The 26,135-nt window shown below is 34.2% G+C and overlaps 1 protein-coding gene across 2 annotated transcripts in view; it reads right to left on the bottom strand.

Annotated features, from left to right (window-relative positions):
- LOC118204290 (DENN domain-containing protein 2A-like) overlaps nucleotides 1-26,135 on the bottom strand; it is an 81,691-nt gene that overhangs the window by 36,317 nt on the left and 19,239 nt on the right. For both annotated transcript variants that reach the window (XM_035376627.2, XM_035376642.2), the window contains exons 5-10: nucleotides 23,339-23,443; nucleotides 22,010-22,095; nucleotides 13,249-13,315; nucleotides 6,199-6,300; nucleotides 5,873-5,998; nucleotides 3,790-3,846 (exon numbers count right to left, since the gene is read on the bottom strand). In XM_035376627.2, the coding sequence (XP_035232518.1) occupies nucleotides 3,790-3,846; nucleotides 5,873-5,998; nucleotides 6,199-6,300; nucleotides 13,249-13,315; nucleotides 22,010-22,095; nucleotides 23,339-23,443 (543 nt within the window). The remainder of the gene's footprint in view (nucleotides 1-3,789; nucleotides 3,847-5,872; nucleotides 5,999-6,198; nucleotides 6,301-13,248; nucleotides 13,316-22,009; nucleotides 22,096-23,338; nucleotides 23,444-26,135) is intronic.

Genomic DNA, 26,135 nt, shown 5'->3' with positions numbered 1-26,135 from the left:
TCAAAATAGATGTCATCAAACAAATCTTCTAAGTATCTATCAAAACATGAAGCAAATTTTTTTGCACAGTTATTAGCTGTGTGACATGTGTCACCATCAATATCTAATAAGTGGGGTGCTTTGTTTGATCATAGTCTGGTTTCAACACCCTTTTTTTTCCACGCATGGTGTTACATGAGTCCATTAATACACTAATTAAGTTTGCCCATGGAATATTATTATCTTCAATAGTATTAACAACTGCTTTAAAAACAGCTTCTGAATTGCAAGATTCCATCTTTAGAGATGCAAAATGATGAATTACAACTTCATTTTGATTGTTGTCATAAAACTGCACCAATATTGCCAGTATACTTTCTTGAGCATTGCTAGTACTTTCATCCAAATTTAGAGAAAATGGAGTCTTCTTTAAAGTTTTAATGATATTTTCCTTAATAGTTTTTGCGAGCCCAAATTTCATCTTATAACATGCAGTAGTCCTGGACATTTCCAACGAGTTTAGTGCCGTCTGATCGCGGCTCAACTGTTTGCAGAGTTCAATTAAATTGGGAGCTACATTGAAAGAAAGAGAATTCTCGGCGATAAACGAAGTTATTAATACCTCTTGGCGTGCTTTTCTTGTCACTATATCCAATGGCCGAGCATCAGTCTCCAGTAAGTCATCAGTATTTTTTGAATTAGCATAATTACTTAAAGTCATTGAATGTCTAATGCCCTTTGAATATTTTATGTGCATCACAGTTTTAGAATGATTTGTGAAAGCTTTGAATCCTTCCCCACCATACTTCAGCATTGAGTTACAAAAAACACAATATGCTTGTCCAGCAACATTTATTTTCTTGCACCATGTGCCGATGGTATCCCCATTACCATCTCTCCGTTCAATCCAATTCCACCTAAATGCATTCCAGACACCTTCTTCTAATTGTATAATATCACTATTTATATCGAGAAATTTCATAGTGAAATTCTCTTGCGTACATAAATAAAAAACTATTTCAATAAACGAAACGAAAAATTTACACGTGCATCAATAAATGAAACGAAAATTTTACACAGCGGAGAAAAAAAAGTTGAGAAGCGATCAATGACAAATAGCTAATACGGCGAAAAATCCCCCCTTCTCTACTTATTGGCACCATGCCAGGAGAGATAAGACCTTTGAACCCAGAGTCATGTGACGCACATCTGGTCGAACGAAGTCTCTCCCTTTTTTTTCTGCCGCGTCTACTTGCTGAAAAGAATCCAGAAGAGAATGTCCGAGAACCGGGGGAATGAGTCATAACTCGCAATAAGGAAAGAACAGAAAAGAAGTTTTTTTCCCCCTTTTCACGCATTATTACTGCCTTTGGAGAAAGAAAGGAAAAGTTTTCATTACACACACTGACCTTGTGTTTTCTGCTTTCAAAGCAAACAAAATTACCTAGATCAAAATAAATAATTCATTATTATTCCTACTTCCTTTTGAACGACGATCCCCGGAACTTCCGGGGATCAAAGTTCAAAATCCCTGGAATTCCGGGGTTTCCCCGGAGCACAAACACCCCTGATTATGGGAAAAAACTCAAAGCTAAACCTCTCTAAAAACAGACATTTATATATGGCAGTTATCCATTCCATTTTCTCATACGCATCCCTGGCATGGGCGGCGGCCACTCAAAGAGATCTACATAAATTACAAATTCTCCAAAACAAGGCCCTGCATTTAATGACAAACGACAACTACTTTGTCTCTAATGAGACACTTCAGAGAGACCTAAAAATCGAGCCTGTTGAAAAATTCCTTCATCACACCAACAGCAGTTTCTTCGATAGAGCAGTCAACTGCCTGCCTGTACCTTGCTCACTTCAACAGGTTTGATTATATACCAGACCGTATGCTGCACAATACTACAAGAAATAAAAATTTCCCTACTTAATTATGATAGTTCATGAGCACTTTGTACATATGTATATTATTTATTTTGATTGTATTTGTATTTTATTATGTACCTTTTTTTAATGTATTTATGTATCCTGTAAATAATTTTATTTTATTTTACTTTCTGTGTATTGTTTTAGTTCACATGTACATGTCACGAACAGACATTTATTGCGCGATATCAACCTCTCTCTAGACTTTTTCTCCCCTTGTGACACATGGGCACCCCCTCTTACCTACCTTTGACACCTCCTTGCTCTGTCCGGTTTCTACCGTCATGTGCCCATGTGGCGAATTTGTCACTGAGCTGGACACATCGTGCTCTGCGCGATATCCCTGAAATACCGGCATGAACGAAAAGAGGAAATGAGTTGACAAGTTTAATTTATATTAAATTCCAGATATTCGTTTTACATTGTAATGGTGTGAAAACTGTGATATAACAAAAAACCCATTTCGATTATTTTACCTGTGCCATAATTATAGGGAAGCTGAAGGAAAGGCAGTCAACACCAGATGAAGTATGAGAAATCACAAATGGGCATATTTTACAATTAAAGAAAATATGTTTAAGAAAGTTTGTTATGCATCAAAGGTACAGCAGTGATAGACAGTGGCGTAGCTAGGGTGGGGCAAGGGGGGACATCTGTCCCCGGGCGCAGCATCCAGGGGGCATCAAATGGATGCTACGGAATTTTTTAATGAATTTTTTCCATTCTTGGCACATCAAAAGGGGCGCAAATTCTTCAGTTATTCCCGGGCGCTGGAAACTCTAGCTATGCCCCTGGTGATAGATTATGCAAAATAATATTATAGAAAATAGTTGTAGCACATAAGAAATATAACAGAAATAAAATGGCTGCAAAGCTGCATCTGCAATTAGAATATCACACCATAGCATATCTAGGCACTATAATCATGTTTGCTTCTATGTCTGTACAAGAATGTTGTTAAGTTCTACAGCAAGATAATAGTAAGAAATATTGATAGTTTCATGAATTCTCTAAGATTCACAAGTAATAGCTTGATGTAGTGTTCATAGATAAAAGGAGATTTTGTTTGTTGTCCAATTCTAGATAGCAACATACCTGTCACAAATCCTGCAGTTCCTGATACACAGAAAATATTAATGAAGCTGACCTTATGAAGTTGGCTCACAATGGTATGGAATGGAATAATAATCAATGGATGCAAAGAGCTGCTGATTTTGGCAAGCACTTGCTTAGAGTTACTGCCAGAATATTATTGTACTCTCCATAATTAACTGTTATTGAAAATTTACTCATTTTTATGAATGATAATATTCAGTATTATTTTTCATCCTCATAATTAATGGTCTGTGATAAAATTATACAGAAAAATAATTATTCTGACCTATAATATACAGAACAAATGTGGAATGATTTTGGTATGGGCACTGCAGATAGCAATAACCTTAACAATTACAAAACAGAATTTGGGCAATGAAATAAGAATGGCGAATCAGTTTTTAGTATTATCTAGATAATACTTTTAAAAATATGCAGAGTTAGCACTAACTATGTATTACAGACAACGATAAACACTGAATAAATATCATATTAGAGTTTTTTCATGAGATTATATACCCTATTTTCTGTTCTTGACTAACGATCAAATATGGTGGTTTTGCTGCTGTATATTAACTTCCCAAAACTGTATGCTCTCTATGCACACACATTTTAGTTAAGTTTTGCTTTTATTCAATGTTAAAATATTTTCAACAAAATCCTCTCCTATTTCGAAAGAGACTACACATGGCTCTTAATTTATGGATATTAGAACATAAAATCAAATAAATTACCCCCAAAATATATCGGTTCTAATTAAGAAATAAACACTATACTTACACCAACCACATGAGAGTCCAAAGGCCTTGAAATAATCACTCTGTTAGATTCTTCTGACTGGAGGAGAGGAAAATTTTTACAATTTAAATATATTAACTTTTATATTAGGAACACACACATGCAAAAAAAAAAAAAGTTTTCAGATTAGATATTATGCCCAAAGGGGCTGTTTTTTAAACGTTTGGATGTTACCTTTATTTATTAAATATCACATTCTTCGCACTTAAACCACAAAATTAAATTCAACAGCAAAATCACAAAATAATTTTAAAACAGCATGTCTTTAGCATGTCCGATAGACAGTCTCACGTGCTGGAGATAATTTTTTTTTTCCTGTACATTGTTGCCATGGCTATCTTTGAAATCAAAAACTCATAAATGCTTTACAAAATGTTAAAAAGCTAATAAAACAAATTCCAAATTTGGCTTCTACATGCCCATATTGGGATGGAGACGTATGTTATTCAAAATTTGATGGCTCTAGGTATGTTGTTTTATTATAGTGCGATAAACATACATACATTTATGCAGATTCTTCAGTATTTAATTTTTTTAGACATAATACACGCTCAAATATCTGGTGGCAACAATTTAAAAAGTGATTCGCCATTTATAGTGAATCAACACAAAATGCTAAAATGAAATTAATAGCTCTTCTGAGCTTTAAACCCTTTGGGATTAAAAAATAAAATAAAATAATAATTATAATAAAAAACAACACTTGAAGTTCATGTGAAAACACTTTGAGGAAATGTAAAAATTTCATAACATTCATAAATAGACTGCCAAGAAATTAAATTACATGTATAACAATAAACATTAAGATTCATAACACCTTTTTCATACCAAATAAGAGGTTTTCATGTAATCTAGATCTATACAATAGACATACAAAGAAATTATATGATTATGTTAAGAATGCCTTCAAACCCAAGTTTAATATGAAAAAAGGAAAAGCTTGGGACTATTTTTTTTCCTTTTTTGTCTCAACAGTTCAATTAGAATGACCACTGTTTCATTTGTTTGCAAGAGTAAATCAGACTAGCAAACAAATTCCGGCAACTTCTCATTGAATTTAATATTTGTTTCTTTTCTTCTGACAAGTTAACACAATTGCACTGAGAACCCCATTTTTCCAACATCATTTTCCAACAACAATGTAAAAGGTTACAAATAGAAACCAATATTTATAAGGTTCTGGGAAAATGTGTTTTTAAGAAAAACTCCTTATTGCATATCACATTTGCGAGTATGATATGGCATAAATTAGTAACTGTAATAATGAAACCCTTGAGCAGAAATCTGCCCCCAAAACTGCATTTGTTATACTTGAAAATAGGAGAAATGATCTTGATGCGAGCAAAATGCAATGTAGGACAATGAAATTTATCATTATACATGCACAACTTTAAATTTGGTAGTAAAATTGAATTCTGAAAACTTAAAAAAAAGGGAGGGGAGGGGAATTTAAAGAAAAAAAGATGATGTATGATGCATTGAATTTCCCTCTCAACATGCACAATGTAAATCTAACTGTAACTGCAAATTCAATATACTTGAAAACACGAAATAATTCCAAGAAGGTATAGCATTATCAATGCATGAGTAAGGTTTTGAAGCTTGTGCATTATTGTTTCTCTTCCTGACGAAGTCTACAGGAATGCACAGTAACATGCCACACTACTTCCACACTGTTTCAAGACATTTTTTTTCTTAAAATGAAGTTGCTCTCATCTGGTTAACTGATTAAGACAAAAGACATGAGGGTTATCCACCTAAGGTGAATGATGTCTCTGAAGAAGTAAAAACATACTTTATTGAAATTTTTGTATGAGATGAATTCTATAACACCAACTAATTCCTTTAAAAAAATCATTACATGTATTTTATGTTTTGAAAATTTTAAGTTATAAATTAGCAATTTTCTCTCAAAACTAAATTATTTACTTTACCCATAAAATCTGACTGCTCATAAGTTTTAGTAAACCTGAACATTTTATTTATCATATTTTATTACAAAAAATTTAGATATTACAGGAACAAATGAAATTTTAATATTTAATAAAATAATAAAAAGGCACACCTCTGTGTAATCTGGGAGAGATACACTGGCACCTGCATTAGGGACCCCATACTTTCTTAAAGAAGTGATATACTTGAAGCAGTTTTCCTTTGGCAAAGTAAGATGTTTTTCTATCTCAGTTAAAAGCTACAAAATATGAGTAAATTATAAAAGCATTAAAATATTAAATTATTGAAGATTTCTAAAAGCATGAAATACAAAATGGGCCTGATGCTTAAGGCCTTATTTTTATATATAAATAATAATTATCAAAAACACAACAAAGCTAAAAAAAAAATAAAATGCTGTAAGGTTCATAAAAAAGAATTATTGAAGTTTTAACCAACCTTTTTATAAAACAAGGGAGCATTAAAACTACTCAAAATACAAATAGCAACAGGAAGCTTCACACACAAAGGATTTTTGTGCAATCCATTTTGTGGCCAGCCCTAGAATAAAAATAGAATTAATATCCTGGCCCAAGTAATTAAGCAAAAATTAAGCCAAGAAGAAAGTTTCCTTACAAATCAACTCTTAAATTAATAATGTAGTTTGTATGAGAATCAAAAATTATACTATATGCAAAGATAAATATGAAACAAACTAGAGCCAAAATGAAAAACAATGAACAAAAGGATATTCAAATTAAAAGTAATAGCAAAGGTTTATATAACTGGTGTGCAAAAATTAAGGATGAAACAGAGAAATAAGCAAAAACGTAGAACAAGGCACCAGAATAGACCAAAAGATCAATCAGGAGATAGACTTGGAAGGAAGAGAGCTGGAAAGGGTGTTGCACACGGCCGGTTATCCTCAGAAGTTCAGTGATTTCTACGACATTAATTTGCTACTACTGTGCAATATGGGCAATTCAGGAAACAACATTTGGATGACCTTACATCAGGTAGTGTCATTGGGAAGTTGGAAGAAGGTCAAATGTGGCAAGTGTAGCAGAGGAGTTTGTGATTGCCTACAGCATTTTATGAGCCTGGAAAGCCTTTGAAATGGCAGGAACAGCTGTTTAAGCATTCAGCAGTGGTCATGCATGAGCAACAACAGTGGTGAACAATTAGCATACTGTCCTACTGTTGAGAAAAGACAGGCAGCAGGGGATATCGCATTTTAATGTGGCCAGAAAACTACACATATATATCTATATGTATCAAGGCTAGTACAGTGTGTGCCATTAACGCCTGCCCTTAAGAGATGGTGGTTTCTGTTGTTGTAACTAATCTCCATGTCTAGGAATATACTAGATGAGGTGCATTAGTCCATTCACCTCCAGAAAATCGAAAAGAAGCTTACGAGACTTGTAAAGGTCCTCAAGAGACAACTCAGGCACTCAGGAATATGTGCCGGTGATGCCGGTGCATTTTGACATTTAGAACAAATTTGGTGCATCTTGAGACCTCTCTCAAAAGTAAGTCCTTTCAGGTGTCCACTGAAGAATCGGGAAAGTGTTGTCTGAACACATCTAATCGCAATCAATAGCAAGAGATCTTCCAGGACAATCAGCTTGATACCAGGGATGATTTGGGAAAACGAGCCAAATTTGCCTGTCTGCATGTCTTCTAATGGAATATAGTTCAAGATATGTCAATGAATTGGTAACTGGTAATGGTTCTACAGAACCCTCCTTCGCCAGAATGTCTGCTATTTCATTCCCTCATATGTCAACATGGGAAGGAATCCATTGAAGGTGCACTTCACAGAGTGATGAGACCTGCTTAAGCTTGCTAAGAATTGCAATTCCGGCCCTATCACCAACTCTTTGCCAGTTTGAAAGATATTGGATGGCACTACGACTGTCAGACAGAAACCATACTGCTTTAAGATCTGTAAAGGATGAAACAGCGTTTAGTCCCTCTTCGATGGCTATAAGCTCACTCCAAACCAAACTGAAGTCAGAATTTTTTTTCTTTATTTTAACAATATTTCCATTTGTGCATTTAATGACTATAACTCCACTACCAGAACGAGAGTCCTCACATTTACTCCCATCAGTATAGATAAGGGTAGCTTCAGCGGGAATTGCATGTATAGTTTCTAAGGCAGATTGTCTTAACAAGGCAGGAATATCATTTTTCTTGGAAACTCGAGACAAAAGTTCCATATGAAACTCGACTCGAGAGAGTCCCTCAGATGGATCTAAACATTGTTTCAAGGAATGCTGTTCAACATTATGATCAATTATAGCAGCATACTCAATTTGACTAAGTGGGTTATTTTTCTGAAGTCTCTGGTTATTACTCCAGTGCTGCAGGGATTCTGAAGTTCTATTTTGGCAGCCATAACTGAAATGTTTATTATAATATTTTGCAAAGCCAACATTTCTTCTTAGGCTAAGGGGTTGAAGGTCTGTTTCATACAATGCAATTTTATTCGGGCAACTGTTGCGTAGGCCAGTTATAATACAAGAAGCACTAAGTTGGACTCTTTCTAATTTCTGGAGGTTGGTAGAAGAGGCACAACAGTAAATGGGGAAAGGTCGTATGATAGCTGAAGAAGTAGTTCTCAAAGTGCAAGCATCAGCTTCCCAATCACGTCCCGAGATATACCTTAAAATGTTTAGTCGTTTTCTGCCCCTAAAAACCAGTGCATCCACATGTTTGTTACTAGTGATCTCTGGATTGAAAACGAAGCTCAAATATTCAGGATGGTTTCTGTGGTGTCAGGAACACAAAAACTGGACACAACAGAAGTAGGTTTGAGTGCACTTTACAGAGGAAAGCCAATTTAGTCTGATGAACAATCCTGGACATCTATAGAGTACAGAGTCTATAGAATGGAACATGGAATCACTCTTCCAACATCACTGAAAAGGAACTGCTTCGGAGGTGCTGGAGTTCTCATTTGAAGTGGTATCATGCTAGTAGCTGTACTGATCTCAAAAGGAGGTTTGGTCACCAGTGTCTACTATTGAACAAAATTTTTCTTGACTCGTGTATGCCTGTTTAGAGGTGCTGTGGGTCTGGACTTCCTCTTATGGATAACAACACTACACTTCATAATACAGTAGTTGTCAGAGAGCTTTTGGAGAGTGAAGAAATTCAGTGCTTGGCTTGACCTGAAAGGTCCCCACACCTAAATATGGAACCTTTTTAACATGAAACCTTTTCAAGAGATGCTTGGCAGCTGCCAACAAAGAATCCACAGTTCAAATTGGCACTACACAAAGAATGTGCAATGATGCTTCAAAAGCTCCTTGTCTTGCTGTAATTTCTGCATCATAGTTAAGGACCCCTTCTAAAGACTGGATTTTCTTTCCAAGCACCTGCCACATGGATGTTTCTATCTTCTCTTTTGTCCTGTTTGGAGCTATCTTTTTAATAAAGTGTCTCATTATCTTTTTTTATTCCTCGTTTGGATGGTTTTGGTCAAAATACCACATTTTCACATCTTTGGATTTGGGGATCCAGTGGTATGATTTGGGTTGATGTGGAACACTTCTGCATGATGTTTCAATCAAAAACCTCTCTCATCCTCAACTTTTGCACATTAGTGTAAGAGATTTGAAACATTCTGTATTTTCTATTATGCTAATCAATTTAAGTACCTGAAAATGTGTGTTCTGTTTTTCACCGGTTTCAACTGCTATGCTACATTTATGACAAGGATCTATCTGATTTTCTTTTAACTCCTCCTCACCCCCCCCAAAAAAGAAGGTTGCCATATTTTTATAATTGAAAATAATTAAAATTTCAAAATTCTTTGATGAAAAAATGTTCATGTAAGCTTGATTTTATGGAAAAAACATATTTAGCAGTCAAATTTATAAAAACATTTAGCAAGAGCTTGAGCAGCACATATATTTTACTAACACACATTTTCAAGTAAGACCAAATCAGTCAATTATCTGCGTCTGAATATTACTTGTTCATAAACACTAAGGGGTTAATAGCTGCATACAGTACATTTGCTGCAGGTTCCTTTACAGTTACAATAATGTCATAAAAATGTCATTTCAAACGTGATATCTATCACGATATTTGTATTTCTGTAAGCAAAATTTAAATTTATAACAGTAATTTATAAGTTAGAGTTGAATGACATAAACAGGCAAAAAATACATTATTTTATTTTCAGCTGGCAAATTAAAATTATAGTTAAAGAATTATAAGCACCATATCTGTCATACTTAAAATTAACTGCAAGTAAATACTGGTCTTTATGCTATGATTAAAACACAGAACAGATGCATGATAATTTTAAAATATTTGCTTATTTCGAAAAGCTACTGTGCTACTTTCAAAATACACATTTTATATTACAACACATTTTCATACATACCACAGGAAAATGAAGCAAATGATGACCAGATACTATTTTTATCATTGTTATTTTCTGAAAACCATGTAAAATGCAAAGAATAATTTTCACAGCCCTCCCTTTTTTTTAAGCATTCATATATGATTCACTACGTATACCAATTATGCACTCTAGTGAACAACTTTACAAATTTCAAAACAGAATTGAATTTCTTCTGAAAGACCAGATATTCTACAGATATAGTCTGCAACTTTAGAATAGGCACTTCAAGGTTATTTCTTTCTCCCCAAACCAGGGCAACGACTGCTGTAGGAGAAAGGTCACATCCTCTAATTTGGCATAATCTTCTAATAGCTTCTGTGCAGTGATGATGACCGAGGTTACATTCATAAATATGGGGTCGATCGCTATAACCTTGAAGTAACTATTTTAAAGTAGCAGGCTATAGTAAATACCAGAATTAGATAATGTTTGCAATGTTTTCAAGATAAACCTATATTCTTCATCAAAAAGATCTTTTTACAAACTGCATTGGGAATAAAATGTATTCCTGAATAAATATTCAGAAAATTTAAGCTTATATCAAAAATGCTATTTATAGCTAAGATTTGAAAAAAAAAAAAAAAAAAAAAAAAAAAAAAAAAAAAAAAAAAAGCTTTATATTAATTTTTTAGCTAATTATGGCAAAGCACTCAAGGAATTACCTGTCCTAAATGAGAGATAGCTTTGAAGACATATGAAAAATTGGAAAAAATAAGGCAAAAACACAGGAAAATTTATTTGGAAATATCAGCTTGAAACTTCTTTAAATGCAGCACATTACATTGCTTTAAACAAAAGAAATTAAATATAGAGGGTATTTACACATTTTTAGAAAAGAAAAAGCAAGTAAGAAATGAAAAAGAATTTTAAAAAAGCATATGTTTAGGAATAAGCATTTCTCATAACAATTTATTATTTGAAATGCGAAATAACATCTGCTACTTTTAAATTTATTCTCCTTTCAAAATGTCATATGTACACAACTTGTGGATTGAAGGATATGTTTTTGCACTTTCCAAAGAGAAATATTCCTATTTCATAATTCAAAAACATTTAAAAATACACGGTATTAAAATTTCTAAGTGCAAAACATGCAGTATTATTAATTGGAAACTAAAAAAGTCAATCATTACTTCAATATAGAAAGAAGGAAAAGGTACATACCATTTCTAATATTTCTAAAGTTAAATTACGGATAATAAGAGAAAATCTGTCGATGCAAAAACCAATTGCATCGACAGTTGTTAAATATATCCATAGTAATAATAAATAACATAATAATCAAGATTTACAACTTAAAAAGCTAAAAAACATTATGTTCACCAGTTTTTGTCAAGGTATGTGGCTCGACAAAGAACAATTTATTGAACCCTGGATAAAAACTATTTAGTTGGAGATAAATAGAAATACTTTGTGACCCTTGATGAAGGTTTACCTAAATGAGTGCAATGAAAAAGTATATTTATTATTGAAAACCAAGCAGGGGGGGAAAATAACAAACCTGGTTCTTTAATTGCGAAGGAAAATCAAGGAATGTAAAAGAAAGGAAATTTCTTTATCCTAATGACTTTCAAAGAGTTAAACTTCAACAAGACAAGTCATACTTCAAAAAGTACCATTGCATTCCTTGAAAAAATGAAGACCGATGCAGATATTACCTATATACCTTTTCAAAATATTCATGAAAAGTCCCCTGACATTTACTCATGGGTCCATGAATACGGCTAATCTCTGAAAAGAGACCTTTTTAAGAGCAAACCCACCCTGATTGATGGACTCTGGAAAGTAACGAGAAAGGAATGGAAATCAGTATCCCCAGAAATTTTTTGAAAAGCCTTTCTATTGTGGAAATCATGATGCAGACTTATAGTCCAAAATAAAGGCTATAAGATCAAATATTAAACACTCTTTACATTTTAAAATGATTAAAATGCCATGAAAATTGTTATAAAAATGTTAAACTCCTTCTGTATATAAAAATAATCATCTACTTGTTAAAATTTTGAATTCGTCTATCAAAGAAAAGAAATGCAGCCATATTCTTGCAACAAGGGGGAGGGGGGATATGGGAATAATTTTGATATGTTCTTTAGACAAGATAACAATGTGTAAAAAGAAAATTTCTTAAATATTTTAATGAAGCTCTATCAAAACTCAGCAACCCCAGAGGGAAACTCCTAAAAACACAATTACAAGTCTGACGGGTAAATTTCCAGCCACAATATTTACTCTAAGAAAGTTATTTCAAACATGGTGTTGCAAATGACACAGACAGCCAAAAGCAAAACAGAGGATGATTGGAAACAGTTTTCCAGCTACAAATGATCCATAGCACTATCCAATACAGATATTCTGAAGCCTTAGGCACATACGTCTTTCAGGATCCTCAATGTCCCCTTTCTAATTGATAAAAGAGAGTTACGAGCAGTTACAAGATGATCTCTACCTATAATCTAGAGACTTACACGCCTAGTCTAGTTCATCAGGTCTTCAGTACCTGACATCTGATTCCAGCTCATAACTGAAGACTGTAATTTGCAGAATTCCAAAAAATGTTGCAAATATTTTGAATTTCAAAAATTTTTGATTGAATTTAGCAGCAGCTTCAGGTTACTAACAGCATATTAATTTAGCCTGAAAAATCTAACGTAAAGCATCAATATTGTAATTACAGCATTTCATAATGTTAACTTTGACCTTTTAAAACACAGGAATATTGATAAAACATCAATATTTGCTACAGATCAATAAACAGAAAAGTTACAGCAATACCAAAATTTAGAATAGAACACTGTCCATATTGCAAAACAAATTCAGAAACAAGTTCTGATAGCATTTCAGAAATTACAGCATCACTATAAATATGATTAAAGTGCTAATGATCTATTTTTAGTTCAACAGATTACCAATTCAGGAAATTTTATAATAAACTAAGAAATATTTTTTAAAAATTCATATAAATATCTCAATTTTCACTATTTAAAAAATTTCATTCTCAGTATACAGACTATGTAATTATTCCATAAAAAATTATAATAGCTTTCAACACAGCATAAAAATCAATTTTCTCCCCTCTCAAAACTGACCTGTATCCTCAGACAATAACAAAATATTTTCTCATCTTTATCAAGAAGAGAGAACTGGAATGTCTCACTGTGAAAGAAAGCAAATTATTAAAGTAACATAATGGCAAATGAATCAAAAATCATTAAAATGCTAAGTTTTAAAAATCTAATGAATAAAAGATATTCAAATATGCAAACAAAACTCATATGAAGGCTAATATTTCCATCAGCAAGTAAAAAGAATTAAATTCTTTCAATTATGAAAGCAGCAGGGAAAAAAAAAAAAAATTAACTTTTCCCAAAAGATACGTAAAGTTAAAATACTTCATAACAATTTTGACATATTTATACTTCAAGATTACATTTAAGTCTTCTCTTTTCCAAAATGAGCTGATTTCTTCCGGCAGTGAAATATTTGGTAGGGCAAAAAAGTAATAATAACAACATACCAGATCCCCCCCTTTTTTTTCATTATACAGGATAAAGTCCGAAATTCGGATGTCCAATATCTCGACCGTCAATCCAATAAGTAAATAAATACATAAATAAAATTTTTAAAAAATTCTCCTCATTGCTTATGAGGTCCAGGAATAAAGAATACTAAAAAAGTTTTAAAAAATTGTGCTGTAAATGCTATTTTTCTCCCCAAGAGTATTTCCAGTATGTCATATTCAAACGCCAGCTGGCTGGGGAATTGTGCTGTGATCATTGACAATGAATTGATTCACATATTGTTTTTAGTCAGGGTCATAATATTGGCCATTGAGTGGTTGCGATGGGGGGTTGGCATTTTTCTATCTGACATGAACAATAAGTGAAGCTTCTGTGTTGCCATGTTTATATGTCAGATTACCAGATTTAAACTGGTGATCTAAAACCCAGAAATTTCCCAACCTGAAATCAGCAACGTTTCAAGAATTCCAGATCTTAGAATTTAAACAATGATAAGTGTTTCCTTAGATTCTAAGAAATAAATGAAATCCAAGTTAGTAATCACACATATTCTCTAACAGTAGGCTATTCACAAAACTAATGACTTAACAGTACTTTTCAGTTTCGCCGGCACAAATCTTGCCAAGCAGACTTTATTGGCGACAACACACACTATACAAATAAAAAATGTCAACAAATATTAGTTCTAAGAAATTTTTATTTTGAAGATATAAACATTTTAATATTGCTTAAAATTTTGTAAAAAGAGAATAAATTTGTAAAAAGACATTAATTTTAGGATTTACTATGCTTTCATGGTACAACATCCTGATTCGCAGTTTCTAATCACGTTGACCCCAAGTGATCTCATCTCATGTAAACTATGCTACAAAAATCTAATTCTCTCAGTAATTATCTACATTAATTTCAAGTTAAATCTTAATTTGGAATTCAAGTTTAAATGCAAGAATTGTTTCAATTCGTACGAATAGCTTACTCCGAAATTATGTAAAACCGCAGTGCTTTACTAATGCTAGTGCATTCTGATTAGAATTGATGAATTTAACCCTTAACTTTGCCTTTTCTATATTTTCGCCTTCGGGTGAGTGGTGTGATTGCATCCTAATTGACTTGCTTACCATGAATGGCCTTGGGGTATAAAATTGAACTATCTGGGTAAAAATTCTATGTAATTGTATACCAGTATTGAAAGAAATAATCAATCTGATAAGAAATGGCTGCGACTTGTTTCGAAAATGAGGCGTAAAAGATTACCAGCGAGGATATTTCGTTTGGTATCAGTTGTACCATTTTTGGCGACTTTATCGCTTGCGCCGGCAAAATGGAAAAGTACCGACTTAACATATGATAATGATTTATATCTCCACCCCCAATAAATTTTAACTGATTAGTAGGAGCTAGAAAATTTAGCATTCATGAGGATAGAATGAAGGGGAAGAAGACTTCCAATTGTCACCTCAAAGATGAGTTCATATTAACTTCTTTTAAATATTTAAAAAAACTAGAGTAAAAACATCATAAAAGTTGAAAAAATATTCTGTACTAGTTACATAATAAACTGCTGAAAACAATTAGGGGATATTGTGAGTTAAAATAACCATATAATCGACAACTTTTTTAAAGCTAGATCAGTAGCCCAGAGAGCCACTGATCATTTAAAGACAGTCAAATGCAATCCATTGTAGTAGAAGCACTAGGAGTTTCTTAAAGCATAATTTTCAGACTACAGAATCAGTTTTTGAAAACTGGAAATGTTTGCCAAAGATCAGGACAAGGTCATATGCCTGCAACAACACAAAATGAAGATTGGTATTTAACACTAACTGCAAGAAGAAACCTCACTATGACTAATACTTTCTTGCAACAGCAGTTTCAGAGGGCTGCTGGGAGTTTTGACTCAAACTGCTTGAAACTGGTTCCACCATGTGGGTTTCTATGCTTGCAGACATATGGTTTTTGCTTCATTGACATAAGCTATGTACATAAGCATTGTACAAGCTCCTGTGTACACCATGCTGCCTGCAGAAGGTGGGCACAGGAGCATCTCGGTGGAGAAACATACTCTTTATGGACAAGTATAGCTTTTGTGTACAATCTGCCAACAGACAGATTCTCATCTGGAGAGAGCCTGGTATATGGAATACTCCAGCATTTTGTGCATGAAAGTGTCCAGTTTGGCGGAGGCAGAATGATGGTTTGGGCCGGTATTTCTATCACCACTTTGCACTATATGAGGATTGTAGTCCCTTATACACTCAAGAGTCAAAACATTATGACCAGCCCTACATTTTGCGATGAACGCGCCTGGATGACGTGGAAGGCACGTGATCAGGTGGAAGTGGTATTTAACTGCTGCTGGAGAGTCTGAAGAATCATTCTTTCACTTACTTCTGTGTGGAATGGAAAAGGCTGCAGATCTAAGCGACTTTGATAGAGGGCAGATTGAAATGGCTTGAAGGCTCGGAACAAGTATTTCCGAAACTGCACATATCGTGGGTTGTTCGCGATCTACAGTTGTTAGTACGTATGAAAAGTGGATGAATGATGGTGAAACCAGCAGTAGACGACATGGTGTTGGACGTCCACACGCTATCAAAGAAAACGGTCGTCGGAGACTGTCTCGCATGGTGAAGCAAAACCGGAGCCAGACAGTGGCTCGGCTGACAGCCGAATACAATGCAGGGCCAAGTAGAAAAGTATCGGAGCACACTGTTCAGCGGACTCTATTGGATATGGGGCTACGCAGCAAATGTCCCACTCGTGTGCCTTTGCTGACCAAGCGTCATCGCCAACTGCGCCTGCGCTGGGCCCGGGAACATTGCGACTGGTCCATGGATCTGTGAGAGAGAGTTGCCTGGTCAGATGAATCACGGTTTGTCATTCATCACGCCGATGGTCGTGTCAGGATAGGTCGTCTTCCAGGCGAACAGTTGCTCCCTCAATGAACAGTAGGTCATATACAGGCCGGTGGTGGCGGTATTATGCTCTGGGAGATGTTTTCTTGGGCGTCTTTGGGACCCGTGGTTGCAGTAGAGCAGACCATGAATGCTACAGGGTATCTGAACATCACTGCGGACCAGTTGCATCTTTACATGGCCTCTGTTTTTCATCTGGAAATGGAATGTTCCAACAGGACAATGCCCCGTGTCACAAGGCTACAATTGTGTTGGAGTGGTTCCAGGAACATGATGCTGATTTCCTGGCCGCCTAACTCATCGGATCTCAATCCGATAGAACACATTTGGGATGTCATGGGATGGCAGCTCAGAGGTGCCCAAGTGACCAAGTGATCTCATCTTGACCCCAAGTGATCTCATCTCATGTAAACTATGCTACAAAAATCTAATTCTCTCAGTAATTATCTACATTAATTTCAAGTTAAATCTTAATTTGGAATTCAAGTTTAAATGCAAGAATTGTTTCAATTCGTACGAATAGCTTACTCCGAAATTATGTAAAACCGCAGTGCTTTACTAATGCTAGTGCATTCTGATTAGAATTGATGAATTTAACCCTTAACTTTGCCTTTTCTATATTTTCGCCTTCGGGTGAGTGGTGTGATTGCATCCTAATTGACTTGCTTACCATGAATGGCCTTGGGGTATAAAATTGAACTATCTGGGTAAAAATTCTATGTAATTGTATACCAGTATTGAAAGAAATAATCAATCTGATAAGAAATGGCTGCGACTTGTTTCGAAAATGAGGCGTAAAAGATTACCAGCGAGGATATTTCGTTTGGTATCAGTTGTACCATTTTTGGCGACTTTATCGCTTGCGCCGGCAAAATGGAAAAGTACCGACTTAACATATGATAATGATTTATATCTCCACCCCCAATAAATTTTAACTGATTAGTAGGAGCTAGAAAATTTAGCATTCATGAGGATAGAATGAAGGGGAAGAAGACTTCCAATTGTCACCTCAAAGATGAGTTCATATTAACTTCTTTTAAATATTTAAAAAAACTAGAGTAAAAACATCATAAAAGTTGAAAAAATATTCTGTACTAGTTACATAATAAACTGCTGAAAACAATTAGGGGATATTGTGAGTTAAAATAACCATATAATCGACAACTTTTTTAAAGCTAGATCAGTAGCCCAGAGAGCCACTGATCATTTAAAGACAGTCAAATGCAATCCATTGTAGTAGAAGCACTAGGAGTTTCTTAAAGCATAATTTTCAGACTACAGAATCAGTTTTTGAAAACTGGAAATGTTTGCCAAAGATCAGGACAAGGTCATATGCCTGCAACAACACAAAATGAAGATTGGTATTTAACACTAACTGCAAGAAGAAACCTCACTATGACTAATACTTTCTTGCAACAGCAGTTTCAGAGGGCTGCTGGGAGTTTTGACTCAAACTGCTTGAAACTGGTTCCACCATGTGGGTTTCTATGCTTGCAGACATATGGTTTTTGCTTCATTGACATAAGCTATGTACATAAGCATTGTACAAGCTCCTGTGTACACCATGCTGCCTGCAGAAGGTGGGCACAGGAGCATCTCGGTGGAGAAACATACTCTTTATGGACAAGTATAGCTTTTGTGTACAATCTGCCAACAGACAGATTCTCATCTGGAGAGAGCCTGGTATATGGAATACTCCAGCATTTTGTGCATGAAAGTGTCCAGTTTGGCGGAGGCAGAATGATGGTTTGGGCCGGTATTTCTATCACCACTTTGCACTATATGAGGATTGTAGTCCCTTATACACTCAAGAGTCAAAACATTATGACCAGCCCTACATTTTGCGATGAACGCGCCTGGATGACGTGGAAGGCACGTGATCAGGTGGAAGTGGTATTTAACTGCTGCTGGAGAGTCTGAAGAATCATTCTTTCACTTACTTCTGTGTGGAATGGAAAAGGCTGCAGATCTAAGCGACTTTGATAGAGGGCAGATTGAAATGGCTTGAAGGCTCGGAACAAGTATTTCCGAAACTGCACATATCGTGGGTTGTTCGCGATCTACAGTTGTTAGTACGTATGAAAAGTGGATGAATGATGGTGAAACCAGCAGTAGACGACATGGTGTTGGACGTCCACACGCTATCAAAGAAAACGGTCGTCGGAGACTGTCTCGCATGGTGAAGCAAAACCGGAGCCAGACAGTGGCTCGGCTGACAGCCGAATACAATGCAGGGCCAAGTAGAAAAGTATCGGAGCACACTGTTCAGCGGACTCTATTGGATATGGGGCTACGCAGCAAATGTCCCACTCGTGTGCCTTTGCTGACCAAGCGTCATCGCCAACTGCGCCTGCGCTGGGCCCGGGAACATTGCGACTGGTCCATGGATCTGTGAGAGAGAGTTGCCTGGTCAGATGAATCACGGTTTGTCATTCATCACGCCGATGGTCGTGTCAGGATAGGTCGTCTTCCAGGCGAACAGTTGCTCCCTCAATGAACAGTAGGTCATATACAGGCCGGTGGTGGCGGTATTATGCTCTGGGAGATGTTTTCTTGGGCGTCTTTGGGACCCGTGGTTGCAGTAGAGCAGACCATGAATGCTACAGGGTATCTGAACATCACTGCGGACCAGTTGCATCTTTACATGGCCTCTGTTTTTCATCTGGAAATGGAATGTTCCAACAGGACAATGCCCCGTGTCACAAGGCTACAATTGTGTTGGAGTGGTTCCAGGAACATGATGCTGATTTCCTGGCCGCCTAACTCATCGGATCTCAATCCGATAGAACACATTTGGGATGTCATGGGATGGCAGCTCAGAGGTCAAAAACCACCAATTCGCAATATCTTGGATTTGAGTGTCCATTGCAACAACATCTGGTACAATCTATCTCCGGCCATCTATCAAGGACTTGTGGCATCCATGCCAAGATGGGTTGAAGCTGTGTTGCGCGCCAAAGGTGGCCCAACTCGTTATTAACAGGTGGTCATAATGTTTTGGCTCTTGAGTGTATAGTGCAGAGCGGTGATAGCACTATATGAGGATTATATGCTCTGCACTATACGAGGATTGTAGCAGCAATCAAGGATGAATTCATTCTTATGGATGATAATGCCAGCCACATCGTGCTCAGCTAGTGAATCCTTCGAATGGATTGGCCAGCATATTCCCCAGATATGAACCCAATAGAACATATTTGGGGAAGGTTGTTAATCATTTTTCACCATCAGATTTAAAAGCTCTCTTCTACATGAGTGAGAGAGAATACCCCAATCCCTCACTGATTCCATGCTTCATAGATGTACGACATTGCTTTTGGTCAGGGGAAATTATATCCCTTACTGAAACTCATTCATATCAGAGAAATCACATTTTTTGTTTGTTTGTATAATAGGCACAAATTGTGCATTTTTTATTTAATGACAAATATCATCAATAAAATTTAAATATTCCTTGTTTGTTGCTTCTTTTTCATACCTTACAACACCTATATATCACACATCATTAGTCACCAAAACTTTTCCTCATCTACAGTTTATATCCAAAATCATAATATCCTCTAATTGTTTTGAGCAGTGTACAGGGCAATATAGTTATTTTTATTAATTACAATAAAGTTGCTTACATTCATAACAGTTAATAGTTGGATATATTATGAATTAAACATATTTTAATTCATATCCATTAGACATTATTAAAAAAGTAAAATAAAGACTCAAATTATTAAGAAGAATATTTATTGGTTTATATGCTTAATATATCAAACAATAATAGACGGATCACTTCTCAAAGACAAATTAAAGATTTAACATTTTACTGAATGATAATGTTCTCAGAATCAACTACATCGCAACACATCGAAGATAAATATTTCATGTTCGCACAGTGGAGAGCCAAACGCTGCTTCTAGGTTCTTTCTGTTCTCATATAGAAATTTTTGAACATGATCATGACTCAGGAATTTATTTTATTAGAATATAATTTTGCAAAACTAAAAACCGGTTATTATGTAGTAAAATACCTTTAGCAAGGTGTGAAAAATACAAAAGCGATTTAAAGCTAGATATTCTTTATAAAGCTAGATATTCTTTATTCCTCATTTTATAACTCAATTCATAATGTAAACCTACTACTGTTTCTGTACAAGCTAATTTTATCATATTTCCTTTCAATATAGTCCAAGAATGAAACAACAGTTACAATATAATTATGCATTATAATCCATAACTACAACTCTAGAATTATTTGAAAGAAGTATATGTACAATTGATTTCAAAAGATTTTATGTATATTTAAACACTTTTTGCCTGAAGCACATTCAATTCTGAAAGAAAAGAACTTCAGTTTAGTTTGGGTGTAATCTGACGACTCATTATATACAGATGCTGATCTAAAGTACTTACTAATTTACATATCATAAAATACTGCGACTTCTTCATTTGCAGAAATCACATTGCAAGTTTAAAAGATTAATTTTACAAGACAGAAAAGTTCCTAAATACTGAAATTTTTCCCATAATGAGTTATATTTGAAATTTGTTCATTAAAGAAGTCAAACATCTTAACATCTTCTTTGTTCTGGGGTATTTTGTTGGCACCAAGTGTCACCAGTTTGGTTTAGCTTCTTCTTTGCTTGTCAGCAACTGTAATTATAACCATCCCTTTGGGACTGTTTTTTGCCTAATATACACATTTCTTTTTAATGCAATAAGCTTAATGATTTAGTACTATCCCATTTCTTCGAAAATACTCTTCACAAAGAAAAACTAAGTTCAAAAGACCACATCGTGGAATTAAAATATGACTTGAAGACTAAATGGCAATGCAGTCTTCGTTTACGTCACAAGAAAAAGGTTTTCCAAAGCACACGTGATTTGTTAGAGATCATACATTCTTTTCATTACTACCATAAAATTCATTTACTTATGATGTAAAGCGTTATTATTTATTGACTGTTGTGGATCAAACAAAAATCAATCACAATAGAACAACTGATTACACAATTACAATACAACAACTGAATAATAATTACACGAGAGCAGATCTTTGTTACCCTGTCCTGTCAAAATTAATTGATGCAACATAACTGTGGAAATTGATGAAAGATTATTCATACAAAGAAAAAAAAATAACGCAGGCCATATTCTTCTCCCAAAAAAGGTTTTTGAATAACACTGCTGTGAAATTAGGGAAGCTTTTTCTTACTGTTCCATATCACTCAATTTTGTCTAGTGTGCAGCCAAACGCTCGAGGAGAAAAATAAGCCAGAATGCACACTGATCTACAACACCAAAAATGCATGATATGCATCGCTTTAACAGAGAAACATTTATTTTTTACACTGAAAAATTAAAACTTAGATAACTTTTTCTTTTTTTTTAATACGTAAGGCAAAAGAAGAAAAAAAACTTACCTTTGATAAACTGACACAGATTTTTGCATCTCAGCATCAGGAAAACAAATATGAGGTAACAATGGATAATTATAAGTTTCAGAAATCTATGTAAAAAAGATGCATATTTAGAAAAATTACAGGGTTTAAATTCTGAAATGGAAAACTTCTGCAAGTTTAATATTAAATGAAAATACTCTACAGTTATCTTAAAGAAATAATTAAATTTATCAAAAAGAATACATTAACTAGAATATCAAACAAGATTTAATTTTAGTAGATACTACAAAGATTATAAAATAAATCAGATGTTTGCCTATGATCATTTCAAATATTTATGCATTATGCATATTATAAATCCTTAATTTAAAAACCACTTGAAACACTGGATAAAATAATTCTTCATTACCACTCATTAATTACTAAAATTTATATTAATTATTGACATTTTCATGCAAATTTATTTTCTCAACACAACTACTGCACCTAAAAAAAAAAAAAAAAAAAAAAATCATTGTAATCTTTTTTCCTCTCTCTCCCCCTTTTCAAAAATAAAGATTGAGATTTTACTTTCTTGAATATTTGCATTTTTATTAAATCTGCAATATACTGACATGAAAGAAGATTCCATGTAAATATGCACACCTTTAAAATCTTGCAATTTTTAGAATGACCTGAATATGCTAACTATCAATGAAGGATTAATGACAAAAGTTTGACAGGAATATTATTAATTAGCAGCTTAGACATGCATTGCAAAATAATAAAATATATAGCTAGTAGCAAAAAAATGCAAAATTTAGATTCATTTGATAAAACATGGTGGCTGGTTTATAAATGGTGAGATGGAAACAAGTGATATCACTTAGTGTAACCTTCTGAAGACTGTGATTGTTCTATGAATATTCCACGTAACATTCCACAGGCCCCTCAGATTGTGATTCAGATATATGTTATCGAAATGGTCCATGTCCAAATAGAAAGCACAAAACCCACAACAGAGAATCATTTTGTTGTTTGAATTTAAAGTTGGATATTTTGTGTGATTTATGATCAGTAGCATTAATGCAGCATTTAGAGAAAGTATGCTCCTGAACATACTATGCACTTAAAGGATATGCAAAATTCCATTCTGTGATACCATTTTGAAACATAAAGTATCATAGTCACTGAACTACAGCAATTTCAAACAAACTTCTGAAAAGTGTTGAAAACTGATACATAATAGACTGTTCAAATAAAACTTTACAAGCATGAGATGCACTAGAACACAATTTTTTAGATATACACATATCGTATAATAAGATACCATGCAAAAAATTCAAATACAAAGTGCATAAAATAGCTTACTTTGATTGGGAAATAAAAGGACACTTCAGGTTGGCAATTTGAGAAATTTATAATGAATAGTGATTCATATAACTTTGATGAAATGCAGATGCTAGATGATGATATCTAAATTCAAAATTGAATAGTAAGTTTCTGAAAATTTATATCATACAAGTGTCAAAAGTAAACTTATTAATGAGAAAAACTTATAGCATTCTAACTGAAATTAAAACATGCACACATCATACTTCATAAATAAAGAACATATTATATAATACATATGCAAATTAAATGTTAAAGCTTCTCATTGAAAAAATAATAAAAATTAAATACAGATAAATATCATAATTCAGACAGATATAATTAATTCTGATTCATTGGGACAAAAAAGGAACCATTATATTTTGACTCGGATAAATGAATAATCAAATTAATCATAAATTGATTTTTTAAAGTCAAATAACAACAAGATAATCTAATATCAGGCAAAACCGTAAACTATTTTCTCTAATAGTTATCTAACTACCATGGTTTTTTCCAGATGTTCATGAACATCTAAGTGAATTATTTAAATAACATTCATTTAACTAAATACATATAGTTACTTATTTTATTCATAACTTTTTTTTTTTTTAATTTTCAGTAAGGATGTCAATATAACCTTAAAAGAGTAATATTTAAAATCATTATAAGAAATTAAAAAAAAAAAAATGTGGTACTACAGTCAAAAGTCTTTAATCCGGACTCGTCGGGACTTCGGCGATTCCGGATTATCGATTTTTCCAGATTATAGATCATCAGTTTAAATCTGGTAAGATGGCATGCAGAAATTATAAAATTAAAAATATAAAACCGTAATTTATAAAATAATAAGCAATTATGATCTAAAGGGTATCCAAATTTACCAAAAAAGAAGCCTAATATTTATTTGTTTACTTTATTAAACATTTCTTTTAACGCGTGGATGCGTAAAGCATACCTTACTCATAGCCGAAATTAGAAAATTGCAACCAGAAAACTATGTGATTTGTATTCGTGATATTTATAATGACGAGGAATTTGATTTAAATTATATCAAAGACGGAGTACATCGAAATTAAATACTACATTTAGTAAGGAATTATAAGCCGACTAAAATAAAAACATCTGCCCTGAAGATAACGATAGTGTTGACAGATCAACTTCCAGTTCATTGCGCGCCGCGACGTGCCCCCCCCCCCCCCGCGCAGAGCAGCGTGAAATTGATAAACAGATTTTGGAACGGTTAGATAAACAAAGGATATGCTTTTATCCATTTTTTGTAGCAATTCGTTTTTTGTTTGATGGACATCGAAACATACTTTCGTTTTCTAGATCCTTTGGGAGCTCCAGCATCGGAAATTCTATTTGACATAATCGAAAGTTCAAGCTTACTTTTAGAAAATTGCTCTTACAGTCTGCAAAAAATAATAAGCCGGATCCAATTTGAAGATTAAGGAACAACGCAATTATCAACATTAACTGAAATAGATAATTAGATAATTTTAGCTTTTACCGTCCGTTATACATTAAACGCGCACGCGAAAACGTATTCTGCACTTGCGCAGATGCATATGCGCAGTCGTAAAGGTCTTGCGCGCACGAGTAAAACGCCTATGCGCATGCGTCAATGCGGCGCATGCGCAGAAAGATTTTAGCTTTGAGGTCCGGATTATAGATCATTCCGGATTACGGGTGTCCGAATTAACGACTTTTGACTGTATCTGATTATTTTTACCTCCACTGAAAAGCTGTGAAGAAGCAATGATGAGGCAAAATGTCTTGTGGCCAAAATGATCTCTAATATGGAAATTTGAGCTTCTTAGCATAGCAGTGGACCATGTACTGCAGTTTTTTTTTTTTTTTTTCGCCTTTGGCAAAATCTTGGACTTAGTTGTTTTCTGCACACATAGAGAGCAATGTAGCTCACATATATGCATCATGTGCCTCCTTTTTTTCCTTCTCATATTAAGATTTTGGTGCCGATGTCCCCCCTCCCAGTGGAAACAGACTGCTGTGTATGGCAGAAAAAAAGCATAAAAAATCGAGAAGTTTGCACATCTTGTATGAAACCAGAATAATGCTAAAAAAATAGGCAGCACTAGATGCATTGCTGATAGATGTAAAGATACTTGTAATGTCTGATACCTCACTCCCCCTGGTATTCGAGGGAAATAGTTTGTACAACTCCCTCTGGTGATTGATTGCCGCAGGGAAGAGTCAGTTAGGGTTTAGACAGCGTCGGAGGTGACTGCACGATTATCGCAGGCGTGCACTCATCGTATATCTTAATATGACTACACGATAATATGCAGGCGTGTACTCTCCAATTGACTTTAATTAATGTTAATCTTATGTAAATATTTTGTAATCTAATTAATACCTCTTATATATATATATATATATATATATATATATATAATTTATTTCCTAAACAGTATTGATTAATTGATTATATTATCTCCTAAGTTTAATTAAAGTAGAATTATTTTAAAAGTGTGAATCTAACTGGTAAGTTATATTTTGAAAGATGTTTTGAAGTAATTTGAAAGCAAAATGTTAATAATGTTTTAACGGGGGACTGGAGATAAATCATCCCGAAGAATAAAATTTCAATTGTAAAAGGAAAAATTAAAACATGTAATCATTGTCATTGATCGGAAATTAGTTGACTTTTTCAAGGGGAACAAACCAACTCCCGTTCAATGAACAATAATTGATAAAAATATGTAAATACGAAAGTGTTTCGTCTTTACTCGAGTTATAAGTTAAAGCCAAACCGGCAATTCTAGTCAGGCCA

The sequence above is a fragment of the Stegodyphus dumicola genome, chromosome 8, assembly GCF_044657685.1.
Source record: "Stegodyphus dumicola isolate Sdum_Otavi_A_Nest chromosome 8, ASM4465768v1".
Taxonomy (NCBI): domain Eukaryota; kingdom Metazoa; phylum Arthropoda; class Arachnida; order Araneae; family Eresidae; genus Stegodyphus; species Stegodyphus dumicola.
The sequence above is the reverse complement of the archived record's forward strand: the minus strand, read 5'-3'. Positions and strand labels throughout refer to the sequence as shown.